This window comes from Salmo salar, chromosome 05 (assembly GCF_965601325.2).
Source record: "Salmo salar chromosome 05, fSalSal1, whole genome shotgun sequence".
Lineage (NCBI taxonomy): Eukaryota > Metazoa > Chordata > Actinopteri > Salmoniformes > Salmonidae > Salmo > Salmo salar.
The window spans coordinates 87,140,597-87,153,910 of NC_138295.1; the positions used below are offsets into that span (position 1 = coordinate 87,140,597).

General features: G+C 45.1%; 1 protein-coding gene across 4 annotated transcripts in view; it reads right to left on the reverse strand.

Moving 5' to 3' along the window:
• The window catches only part of LOC106591575 (protein PALS2), a 43,804-nt gene that overhangs the window by 21,475 nt on the left and 9,015 nt on the right, over nucleotides 1–13,314 (reverse strand). For 2 of the 4 annotated variants that reach the window (XM_082975846.1, XM_082975847.1), the window contains exons 3-4: nucleotides 5,589–5,707; nucleotides 1,471–1,623 (exon numbers count right to left, since the gene is read on the reverse strand). In XM_082975846.1, the coding sequence (XP_082831972.1) occupies nucleotides 1,471–1,623; nucleotides 5,589–5,705 (270 nt within the window). In that variant the 5' untranslated portion in view covers nucleotides 5,706–5,707. Of the gene's footprint in view, nucleotides 1–1,470; nucleotides 1,624–5,588; nucleotides 5,708–6,155; nucleotides 6,242–13,314 lie in introns of all 4 variants that reach the window. The other 2 variants (XM_082975848.1, XM_082975849.1) reach the window with 2 other exon arrangements.

Below are 13,314 nucleotides of genomic sequence, written 5' to 3' on the forward strand. Positions count from 1 at the left end.
CTGGAAGCAACGTCAGCATAAGAACTGTTCATCAGGAGCTTCATGAAATGGGTCTCCATGGCCGAGCAGCCGCACACAAGCCTAAGATCACCATGCGCAATGCCAAGCGTCGGCTGGAGTGGTGTAAAGCTCACCGCCATTAGACTCTGGAGCAGTGGAAAATCACTCTTGAAAGATGAATCACACTTCACCATCTAGCAGTCTGACAGACGAATCTGGATTTGGCAGATGCCAGGAGAACACTACATAGTGCCAACTGTAAAGTTTGGTGGAGGAGGAATAATGGTCTGGGGCTGTTTTTCATGGTTCGGGCTAGGCTCATTAGTTACAATGAAGGGAAATCTTAACGCTACAGCATAAAATTACATTCTAGATGATTCTGTGCTTCCAACTTTGTGGCAACAGTTTGGGGAAGGCCCTTTCCTATTTCAGCAGGACAATGCCCCTGTCCACAAAGCGAGGTCCATACAGAAATAGTTTGTCAAGATCGGTGTGGAAGAACTTGACTGGCCTGCACAGAGCCCTGACCTCAACCCCATAGAACACCTTTGGGTTGAATTGGAACCCCGACTGCGAGCCAGGCCTAAACACCCAACATCAGTGCTGACCTCACTAATGGTCTTGTGGCTGAATAGAAGCAAGTCCCTGCAGTAATGTTCCAACATTTAGTGGAAATCCTTCCCAGAAGAGTGAAGGCTGATATAGCAGCAAAGAGGGACCAACTCCATATTAATGCCTGTGATTTTGGAATGAGATGTTCGACAAGCACGTGTCCACATACTTTTGACCATGTAGTGTAGTTCCAACCAGAGAGAAAGAGAGCGAGAGAGAGGCAGAGAGAAAGAGATTATGATTTTTATTTTAATAATGTTAATCTCCAAAGTAAACTTTGGCAACATGTACATTGTTACATCATGCTAATAAAGCAAATTGAAATGAGAGAGAGCGAGAGGCAGAGACAGTGAGGCAGAGACAGAGAGGCAGAGACTTCAGGAGTAATATGGTGATTGTTTCTGTAAACAGCTCTGACAGGAGAGTCATTCTCTAGTCTACTCTCAGACTAGCTCTAACAACTCAACGATACTTGTGTGAGTGTGTACACATGGGGGTGTGAGTGTGTACACATGGGGGTGTGAGTGTGTACACATAGGGGTGTGAGTGTGTACACATAGGGGTGTGAGTGTGTACACATAGGGGTGTGAGTGTGTACACATAGGGGTGTGAGTGTGTACACATAGGGGTGTGAGTGTGTACACATAGGGGTGTGGGTGTGTACACATAGGGGTGTGGGTGTGTACACATAGGGGTGTGGGTGTGTACACATAGGGGTGTGAGTGTGTACACATAGGGGTGTGGGTGTGTACACATAGGGGTGTGGGTGTGTACACATAGGGGTGTGAGTGTGTACACATAGGGGTGTGAGTGTGTACACATAGGGGTGTGGGTGTATACATGGGTGTGTGTGTGTACCTTGAAGTGTGGTTCCTGGAGGATGTTGGCTAGTTCCTCAGCGGAGGCGTCTCTACTACTCAGTCCTGTGAGGAAGTCTAGGATCTCTGAGACCAGCTGCTGGTTGTTGTCTCTCACAGCCTCCAGCTTCACATCCGCCAGCCTCTCATGGGCCTGCAGAGAGACACATTAATACACACAGTATTTAGTTCAGGTCCTTTTAACTATCCCAACGCCTAGGACCAAGAGGCATGGAGAGACAACGTTTAGTTATTCTGCCCCCAGCCTCTGGAACAGCCTGCCAGACAACCTGAGGAGGGCTGAAACTGTGGACATATTTAAAAGAGATCTTAAAACATCTTTTAAGTTGAGCTTTTCCTTTGGGTGCTTTTTAGTCGTTCAGTTTTTATTCTTATTCTTTCATTTGTTGTGTAGTAAATATGAAATATTTCAGTTTTTATTTGTTTTTTCCTATGAAGCACATTGTGTTGCATTCCATGCTGTAGAAATAAAGCCTGATTTGATTTATGCGTGCCCTGGTCAGTTTTCTTCCTGTGAAAAGTGAACCTAGTGTAAATGTCCACCAGATGTCAGCATGTCACAACAAACAAACAAACACACTACTCCTTATGGCCTTTCTCTTGCATTTCTAAGATGGTACAAAAAAAATAGTAAACATTAAACGCATATTTTTTCTTTGTGTTTAGTGAGTCCGCCAGATCAGAGGCAGTAGGGATGACCAGGGATGTTCTCTGTTTAGTGAGTCCTCCAGATCAGAGGCAGTAGGGATGACCAGGGATGTTCTCTGTTTAGTGAGTCCGCCAGATCAGAGGCAGTAGGGATGACCAGGAATGTTCTCTGTTTAGTGAGTCCGCCAGATCAGAGGCAGTAGGGATGACCAGGGATGTTCTCTGTTTAGTGAGTCCGCCAGATCAGAGGCAGTAGGGATGACCAGGGATGTTCTCTGTTTAGTGAGTCCGCCAGATCAGAGGCAGTAGGGATGACCAGGGATGTTCTCTTGATAAGTGTGTCAATTAGACAATTTTCCTGTCCTGCTAAGCATTCAAAACACAACGAGTACTATTGGGTGTCATGGAAAATGTATGGAGTAATAAGTACATTTTCTTTAGGAATGTAGTGAAGTAAAAGTAGTCAAAAATATGATTACTATAGTAGAGATTCACCCCAAAAAAATACTTTAGTAACAATACTTTAAAAGTAGTAAAGTACTTTACACCACTGCAAAAGGAAAAAAGATCGAATCAAATACTACCAAGGGACAACTGCACAGTGTACTGTACACACTACCTCTCACCCATACAGCCCAGATGCAGAAACAGGTTTTAAAGTAAAGTACAGATACCCCCCAAAAACTGCTTAAGTAGTACTTTAAAGTATACTGCTCAAAAAAATAAAGGGAACACTTAAACAACACAATGTAACTCCAAGTCAATCACACTTCTGTGACATCAAACTGTCCACTTAGGAAGCAACACTGATTGACAATAAATGTCACATGCTGTTGTGCAAATGGAATAGACAACAGGTGGAAATTACAGGCAATAAGCGAGACACCCCCAATAAAGGAGTGGTTCAGCAGGTGGGGACCTCTGACCACTTCTCAGTTCCTATGCTTCCTGGCTGATGTTTTGGTCACTTTTGAATGCTGGCGGTGCTTTCACTCTAGTGGTAGCATGAGACGGAGTCTACAACCCACACAAGTGGCTCAGGTAGTGCAGCTCATCCAGGATGGCACATCAATGCGAGTTGCGGCAAGAAGGTTTGCTGTGTCTGTCAGCGTAGTGTCCAGAGCATGGAGGCGCTACCAGGAGACAGGCCAGTACATCAGGAGACGTGGAGGAGGCCGTAGGAAGGCAACAACCCAGCAGCAGGACCGCTACCTCCGCCTTTGTGCAAGGAGGAGCAGGAGAAGCACTGCCAGAGCCCTGCAAAATGACCTCCAGCAGGCCACAAATGTGCATGTGTCTGCTCAAACGGTCAGAAACAGACTCCATGAGGGTGGTATGAGGGCCCGACGTCCACAGGTGGGGGTTGTGCTTACAGCCCAACACCGTGCAGGACGTTTGGCATTTGCCAGAGAACACCAAGATTGGCAAATTCGCCACTGGCGCCCTGTGCTCTTCACAGATGAAAGCAGGTTCACACTGAGCACATGTGACAGACGTGACAGAGTCTGGAGACGCCGTGGAGAACGTTCTGCTGCCTGCAACATCCTCCAGCATGACCGGTTTGGCGGTGGGTCAGTCATGGTGTGGGGTGGCATTTCTTTGGGGGGCCGCACAGCCCTCCATGTGCTTGCCAGAGGTAGCCTGACTGCCATTAGGTACCGAGATGAGATCCTCAGACCCCTTGTGAGACCATATGCTGGTGCGGTTGGCCCTGGGTTCCTCCTAATGCAAGACAATGCTAGACCTCATGTGGCTGGAGTGTGTCAGCAGTTCCTGCAAGAGGAAGGCATTGATGCTATGGACTGGCCCGCCCGTTCACCAGACCTGAATCCAATTGAGCACATCTGGGACATCATGTCTCGCTCCATCCACCAACGCCACGTTGCACCACAGACTGTCTAGGAGTTGGCGGATGCTTTAGTCCAGGTCTGGGAGGAGATCCCTCAGGAGACCATCCGCCACCTCATCAGGAGCATGCCCAGGCGTTGTAGGGAGGTCATACAGGCACGTGGAGGCCACACACACTACTGAGCCTCATTTTGACTTGTTTTAAGGACATTACATCAAAGTTGGATCCGCCTGTAGTGTGGTTTTCCACTTTAATTTTGAGTGTGACTCCAAATCCAGACCTCCATGGGTTGATAAATTGGATTTCCATTGATTATTTTTGTGTGATTTTGTTGTCAGCACATTCAACTATGTAAAGATAAAAGTATTTAATAAGATTATTTCTTTCATTCAGATCTAGGATGTGTTGTTTAAGTGTTCCCTTTATTTTTTTGAGCAGTGTATTTTTACTTAAGTACTTTACACCACTGCGGTTTATAAATTAGGCAGGTCCCTGGCCTCTACAGACTCTGTGACATGGCTGGCCCTCTGAAACACGTTGTAGATGACATTTCACTGCAGTGTTAAACATAGATGTGCAGCTGTTAACTCCATGCACCCGGCAGTAACCACCGAGACTTAGGCTGGTGTTACACAAAGCAACTTTAACACAATTTTAGTTGCAGTTGCAAGTGACGTAATCTCAAGCAACTTTGCTGTTACATGAAGCAACTCAAATGTGATTAAAATTGCATGCAACAGCCAATCAAATTGAAGCTGATGGTTTGAGAATTCTAAACTCAAACCATGTGATCTGCTGCATTACGTTGTGGTTTCACTAATGTGTTGACCAACTGTTTGGTTATTGGAACAGCAAGGACACAGTAGAAACGCAGCCTGTACAATTTAGCCTAAAGGACATTGCAAACACCAACACAGCTAGCTAGCTAGACAAAATTACACTGCAAACACCAACACCTAGCTAGTTAACAACGAGCTAACCAAGCTAGCACAGTTCATGGTGGACAATTTCAGTTGAAACTGGTCAAAGAGAGGTTTGGCTTCTCTTCGAAATTACATTTATTGACTGCTAAACCATGTACAAATAATGTGTATACAATTCCTGTTGTGTTAGTCTCTGTTCTGTCAACCCTGAACGCGGGTTGTTCTGCGCAGCGCGGATAGCTGTGTTGACATGACAGTTGGGTCGGAATTCCGAACCTTCAAATGGATCATGTGACAAAAGTGTTTGTTTTGATTGGCTGTTGCTTGCAACTAGTTGCAAAGTTTCAACTGGATTCAACCAAGTTGCAGATGAGATGCTTATTGGTTGCAGGGGGGTGTTTCCCCAAGCAATCAAGAAACAACTCGGTTGCAAGCAACTAAAATTGCTGGCAAGTTGTGCCTTGACCTGGCAGACTGGCTGGCTAATGGGCCATACCCTACATTCAAACACTCGTGGCCAAAACGTTCCAGACTGCTGCTGTTTGACTCATGGCCGTTATTGGCACAGTCCGTTCTGACAAGATGGAGGAGACATTTATATGGTGGCGCTGAGTGCCTTTTCCTCTCCCCTCCTTCTCTACTCTCTTAATTGATGATATGATGGAGTGTGTATGTTACCTTGGCGAGGGAGCGGACTATAGGGCTCTCTATGATTCCCCTGAGGAAGAGGAGGTCGATGTCTTTGGCCCCCGTGGTGGGAGGCAGGTCTCTCAGGTTATCCAGCACCTGCTGCATGGCTGGAGGACAAACACAAAACGGCCTGGTATTTCAGAAACTTGGTAGCAAAGGTCCGCTCCATGTAGGGATAAAAAAAAGAAAAACACTCCCAAAATGAACACCTCCCTCTGGTCTTCCCCCACAACACCTGGCATATTTGGTACATAAGAACACACATCAACATCAAACCAGGATGTTCTGACAAGAGAATGTTTGTAAATGTGCACTGATGGTGGGACTTCCTGTCTGATCTAATTAGCTATCAGGAAGACCAGGCGGTCATGTCTAGCTACAGTGCTTTCAGAAAGTATTCAGAACCCTTGACTTTTTCCACATTGTTACGTTACAGACTTATTCTAAAATTGATTACATTATATTTATTTTCTTTCCTCATCAATCTACACACAATGCCCCATAAACAGGCTGAGAAATGTTTGCCAATTTATAACAAAAAAAAAATAGAAATACCTTCTTTACATAAGTATTCAGAACCTCGAAATTGAGCTCAGGTACATCCTGTTTCCATTGATCATCCTTGAGATGGTTTCTACAAACTTCCCCCCAAAAAATTTTTTGGGGGGGGGGGGGGGGTTGTATCACTTGATTTACACAACATGCCTACCACTTTGAAGATGCTAAATATTTTTTATCATGAAACAAAGAAGAATTAAGATGAAAAACTACTAAAACTTGAGCGTGCATAACTATTCACCCCCCCAAAGTCAATACTTTGTAGAGCCACCTTTTGCAGCAATTACAGCTGCAAGTCTCTTGGGGTATGTCTCAACTTGCTAGACAGATCTAGCCACTGGGATTTTGGCTCATTCTTCAAGGCAAAACTGCTCCAGCTCCTTCAAGTTGGATGGGTTACACTGGTGTACAGCAATCTTTAAGTCATACCACAGATTCTAAATTGGATTGAGGTCTGGGCTTTGACCAGGCCAATGAGATCATGTGACACAGATTGCACACAGGTGGACTTTAACTAATTATGTGACTTCTGAAAGTAATTGGTTTCACCAGATCTTATTTAGGGGCTTCATAGCAAAGGGGTGAATACTAGAGGTCGACCGATTAATCGGAATGGCCGATTAATTAGGGCCGATTTCAAGTTTTCATAACAATCGGAAATCGGTATTTTTGGCCGCCGATTTGGCCGATTTTCAATGACGGCCTAGGAACGGTGGGTAAACTGCCTTGTTCAGGGGCAGAATGACAGATTTTTACCTTGTCAGCTCAGGGATTCAATCTTGCAACCTTACGGTTAACTAGTCCAACGCTCTAACCACCTGCTTTACATTGCACTCCACGAGGAGCCTGCCTGTTACGCGAATGCAGTAAGAAGCCAAGGTAAGTTGCTAGCTAGCATTAAACTTATCTTATAAAAAACAATCAATCAATCATAATCACTAGTTAAACTAGTAATATCATCAACCATGTGTAGTTATCTAGCCTGTCCTGCGTTGCATATAATCGCTTAGGTACACGTTGCTCTAACCATAAACATCAATGCCTTTCTTAAAATCAATACACAAGTATATATTTTTAAACCTGCATATTTAGCTAAAAGAAACCCAGGTTAGCAGGCAATATTAACCAGGTGAAATTGTGTCATTTTGCGTTCATTGCACGCAGAGTCTATATGCAACAGTTTGGGGTCGGCTGGCTCGTTACGAACTAATTTGCCAGAATTTTACGTAATTATGACATAACATTGAAGATTGTGCAATGTAACAGGAATAACGTTTTGTTTTCGAGATGATAGTTTCCGGATTCGACCATATTAATGACCTAAGGCTCGTATTTCTGTGTGTTATTATGTTATAATTAAGTCTATGATTTGATAGAGCAGTCTGACTGAGCGGTGGTAGGCAGCAGCAGGCTCGTAAGCATTCATTCAAAATAGCACTTTCGTGCGTTTTGCCAGCAGCTCTGTTTATGACTTCAAGCCTGTCAACTCCCGAGATTAGGCTGGTGTAACCGATGTGAAATGGCTAGCTAGTGCGCGCTAATAGCGTTTCAAACGTCACTCGCTCTGAGACTTGGAGTAGTTGTTCCCCTTGCTCTGCATGGGTAACGCTGCTTCGAGGGTGGCTGTTGTCGATGTGTTCCTGGTTTGAGCGAGGAGAGGGACAGAAGCTATACTGTTACACTGGCAATACTAAAGTGCCTATAAGAACATCCAATAGTCAAAGGTATATGAAATACAAATCGTATAGAGAGAAATAGTCGTATAATTCCTATAATATCTACAACCTAAAACATCTTACCTGGGAATTTTGAAGACTCATGTTAAAAGGAACCACCAGCTTTCATATGTTCTCATGTTCTGAGCAAGGAACTTAAACGTTAGCTTTTTTACATGGCACATATTGCACTTTTACTTTCTTCTCCAACACTTTGTTTTTGCATTATTTAAACCAAATTGAACATGTTTCATTATTTATTTGAGGCTTTATTTAACTAGGCAAGTCAGATTTAAGAACACATTCTTATTTTCAATGACGGCCTCGGAACAGGGGTTAACTGCCTTGTTCAGGCGGGATTCATTTCTGCAACCTTCCGGTTACTAGTCCAACGCTCTAACCACCTGCCTTACATTGCACTCCACAAGGAGCCTGCATGGCAGGCTGACTACCTGTTACGCGAGGGCAGCAAGAAGCCAAGGTAAGTTGCTAGCTAGCATTAAACTTATCTTATAAAAAACTATCAATCTTAACAATCCCTAGTTAACTACACATGGTTGATGATATTACTAGTTTATCTAACGTGTCCTGCGTTGCATATAATCGATGCGGTGCCTGTTAATTTCTCATCGAATCACAGCCTACTTCAACAAACGGGTGATGATTTAACAAGCGCATTTGCGAAAAAAGCACTGTCGTTGCACCAATGTACCTAACCATAAACATCAATGCCTTTCTTTAAAATATTTTTAAACCTGCATATTTTGTTAATATTGCCTGCTAACATGAATTTGTGTCACTTCTCTTGCGTTCCGTGCAAGCAGTCAGGGTATATAAAGCAGTTTGGGCCGCCTGGCTCATTGCGAACTGTGTGAAGTCCATTTATTCCTAATAAAGGCCGTAATTAATTTGCCAGAATTGTTCATAATTATGACATAACATTGAAGGTTGTGCAATGTAACAGGAATATTTAGACTTAGATAAATACGGTTCCGTATTTCACTGAAATAATAAACGTTTCGTTTTCGAAATGATAGTTTCCGGATTCGACCATATTAATGACCAAAGGCTCGTATTTCTGTGTGTTATTATGTTATAATTAAGTCTATGATTTGATAGAGCAGTCTGACTGAGCGATTGTAGGCAGCAGCAGGCTCGTAAGCATTCATTCAAACAGCACCTTCGTGCGTTTTGCCAGCAGCTCTTCGCAATTCTTCAAGCATTGCGCTGTTCATGACTTCAAGCCTATCAAAAAAAATTATGGCAAATCGGTGGTCAAAAATACCGATTACCGATTGTTCTGAAAACGTGAAATCGGCCCTAATTAAATCGGCCATTCCGATTAATCGGTCGACCTCTACACTGCATGTACATGTCCTTGTATGAACGGCCTGTCTCACACCTCAGTAGATATCGGGAAGACCAGGCGGTCAGGTCTAGTTTTATACAACGGGTCGGTCTAATCCTGAACCGCATTCCAGCCTGTGTCTATTCCACAAGTTACCAGCAGCTACATTTATTAAGTTAAAATGCCTATTTACTCTGTTCCATCTGACTGCGCAATCCACTGTCTCATCTACCCTGCCAGGTCATTTATGAACTTCATCTCCACTATAAAAAGTATGTAGACATTATCTACCATTTCTTTTAGACTAACATTTCATTTTCAACAGCGGAGATTTGTATAAACCTTGCTGTCTGTCTCTGACATTTGCAAAATGTTTTCAATATTCAAATTCGATCTCCAGCTGTCCCATAGTAATAAACGAGTCGGGACGAGACAGACAGAGAGACAGACAGACTTTCTCAGCCACAGACAGGGAGGCAGGCAGGCAGCGTTTCTCAGCCACAGACAGGGAGGCAGGCAGGCAGGCAGCGTTTCTGAGCCACAGACAGACAGACAGCGTTTCTCAGCCACAGACAGGGAGGCAGGCAGGCAGCGTTTCTCAGCCACAGACAGGGAGGCAGGCAGGCAGGCAGCGTTTCTCAGCCACAGACAGACAGCGTTTCTCAGCCACAGACAGGGAGGCAGGCAGGCAGCGTTTCTCAGCCACAGACAGGGAGGCAGGCAGGCAGCGTTTCTCAGCCACAGACAGGGAGGCTGGCAGGCAGCGTTTCTCAGCCACAGACAGGGAGTTAGGCAGGCAGCGTTTCTCAGCCACAGACAGGGAGGCAGGCAGGCAGCGTTTCTCAGCCACAGACAGGGAGGCAGGCAGGCAGCGTTTCTCAGCCACAGACAGGGAGGCAGGCAGGCAGCGTTTCTCAGCCACAGACAGGGAGGCTGGCAGGCAGCGTTTCTCAGCCACAGACAGGGAGGCAGGCAGGCAGCGTTTCTCAGCCACAGACAGGGAGGCTGGCAGGCAGCGTTTCTCAGCCACAGACAGGGAGGCAGGCAGGCAGCGTTTCTCAGCCACAGACAGGGAGGCAGGCAGGCAGCGTTTCTCAGCCACAGACAGGGAGGCAGGCAGGCAGCGTTTCTCAGCCACAGACAGGGAGGCAGGCAGGCAAGCAGCGTTTCTCAGCCAGTTGAATCATGAATCAGCTGGCATCATTTTTACACACATATACAAAGAAATGTCAATTGAAAAAAGGTCAAAACGAAGTGCAGCTAGTTTCCAGTCTTTCCATCTTCAGTTTGATGTGATTGTGTTGGCTGTGTTGTTGGCTAGCTCCTATGAACAACAGAGTCCTGACGAGAGAACACATTTTCTATGCCAGGTGAAATCACGCCTCATTAGCGCATTGGATGTATCCAAATAAATGTCACTGGAAAACAGCTTAAACAAATGAAAATGCAGCTCCTTTGCTGTTTGATGTGACTGTAAGTTATCTGTAGTTGGCTAGCTAGCAAGCAAGGGATAAGAACGTTACCAGCCAGTATGGCAATAGAACATTTAGAAGGAACAAACCAGAAAAATGATGCCAGCTGATTCCTGATTTGGACTGGCTGAGAAAAGCCGTCTCCTGTCTTGTCCCGAATCCTTCATTACCATGGGACAGCTGATATTACACTGTTTCAATATTCAAATGTTTCAAATGTCAGAGAGAAAGGTCCCATGTGGCTCAGTTGGTAGAGCATGGTGTTTGCAACACCAGGGTTGTGGGTTCAATTCCCACGGGGGACCAGTACGGGGGAAAAAAATGTATGAAATGTATGCATTCACTACTGTAAGTCGCGCTGGATAAGAGCGTCTGCTAAATGACGAATGTAAATATCCCCACTGCTGTAAACTAAATGTTAGCCTAAAGGAAACGTGAGGTAATGTCTAGATACTTTTTATAGTGGAGATCAAGTTTATACATATCCCCACTGCTGTAAACTAAATGTTAGCCTAAAAGAAACGTGAGATAAAGTCTAGATACTTTTTATAGTGGAGATCAAGTTTATAAATTGCCTGGCTGGGCTGATGAGACAGTGGATTGCGCAGTCAGAAAGAACAGATTAAATTTAAAAAGTCATAGATTTAGCCGGTTGTAACTTATGGAATAGACACCGGGTGGAATGCAGTTTTAACCAACCAGCATTCAGGATTAGACCCACCCTTTGTATAATTCAAGATGGATGTTGATGAAACACGTCACGCCCCTTTAAACTGTCTATTTTAACTTCTATAGTAACGACATTTGATTTGGATATTAATGAGTGCACAGTGACAAATTCCAAAAATCAAGATCAAACACAAATGTAGGACCTTGATGTAAAATACCCGGCATAACAAGGCGTGAAACAACTGGAGCAGTAAGCTACCATCAATGGAGTGATTCAGTATGAAAAGCCTTCATTTCCATAACCCTAACAAGCAACTCGCTAAAACAATGGAGAAGTTCCAAATGGCATCCTATTCCCTTTATAGTGCACTACTTTTAACCATATAGGGAATAGGGTGCCATTTGGGACAGACATGGATGGGTCCCACTGGTAGATGTCTCCAACATTAACTATATAAGGGAACAGAACCGTTTCCCAATTCAAACCTGTAAGTGGTTACTGGTGAAACTCTCAAACCAAGGCTTGTCACAGCCTACTTACAGCTTTCTCTGGTCTGAGTTCTAATCTTCAGAAGAAAAAAATAAATCAGGAGAAAAGCATAAAGGACGTTGACTTGCACACGAACATACAGGTAACAAAATAAAGGAAACCCCAACATAGGGTGTTGGGCACCACGAGCCAACAGAACAGCTTCAATGCACCGTGTCTGGAACTCTATTGGAGGGATGTGACACTATTCTTCCATGAGAAATTCCATCTTTTGGTGTTTTGTTGATAGAAAACACAGTCTCAGGCGCCGCTCCAGAATCTCCTATAAGTGTTGAAATTGGGTTGAGATCTGGTGACTGAGACACACCCTTTAAACCCCTATGATCCTTTGAGACTCACTATTAGGGCAGGTGTTCCTAAGGTGTGGTATACTCAGGTGTATTATACAACCTGTAAACAAACCCCATGTACCCACAATGCAAACAACAGCGTCCCATTATAACACCTTGTAAATAATGTGTTTTTGAGAGACATTTCAATGGAACAATAACACTACAGGATGAACTTACCCCTAGGTACAGATCTAGGATAGGCTTCTGCGCCTCCAATCCTAACCATTAGTGGGGGAAAATGCTAAAAGCTGTTCCAAGATCAGTGTCTAAGGGCAACTTCACCCTACATCAAACCCAGTCTGTCTGCCCTACCTCAGGCAGACAACACAGCACCTGGAAGGCTGGAGAGGGTAGGGACCCACATCAAAAGGTTTCCACTTCATCAGCTACCAACCAGGATGTTAACAACAACGTTGATCACTCTCTTTCACATAGTTTCAAAGCCTTGGTGGAGAGGATGGGTTTTCCCCCACTCCTTCTGGATAAAGGTTGTGCCCCAAATAGCACCCTATGGGCCCTGGTCAGAAGTAGTTCCTTATAAAGGGAAAAGAGTACACACTGCCCTAACCAACCCCGCCGTCCAGACAGAGGAGAGTACACACTGCCCTAACCAACCCCGCCGTCCAGACAGAGGAGAGTACACACTGCCCTAACCAACCCCGCCGTCCAGACAGAGGAGAGTACACACTGCCCTAACCAACCCCGCCGTCCAGACAGAGGAGAGTACACACTGCCCTAACCAACCCCGCCGTCCAGACAGAGGAGAGTACACACTGCCCTAACCAACCCCGCCGTCCAGACAGAGGAGAGTACACACTGCCCTAACCAACCCCGCCGTCCAGACAGAGGAGAGTACACACTGCCCTAACCAACCCCGCCGTCCAGACAGAGGAGAGTACACACTGCCCTAACCAACCCCGCCGTCCAGACAGAGGAGAGTACACACTGCCCTAACCAACCCCGCCGTCCAGACAGAGGAGAGTACACACTGCCCTAACCAACCCCGCCGTCCAGACAGAGGAGAGTACACACTGCCCTAACCAACCCCGCCGTCCAGACAGAGGAGAGTA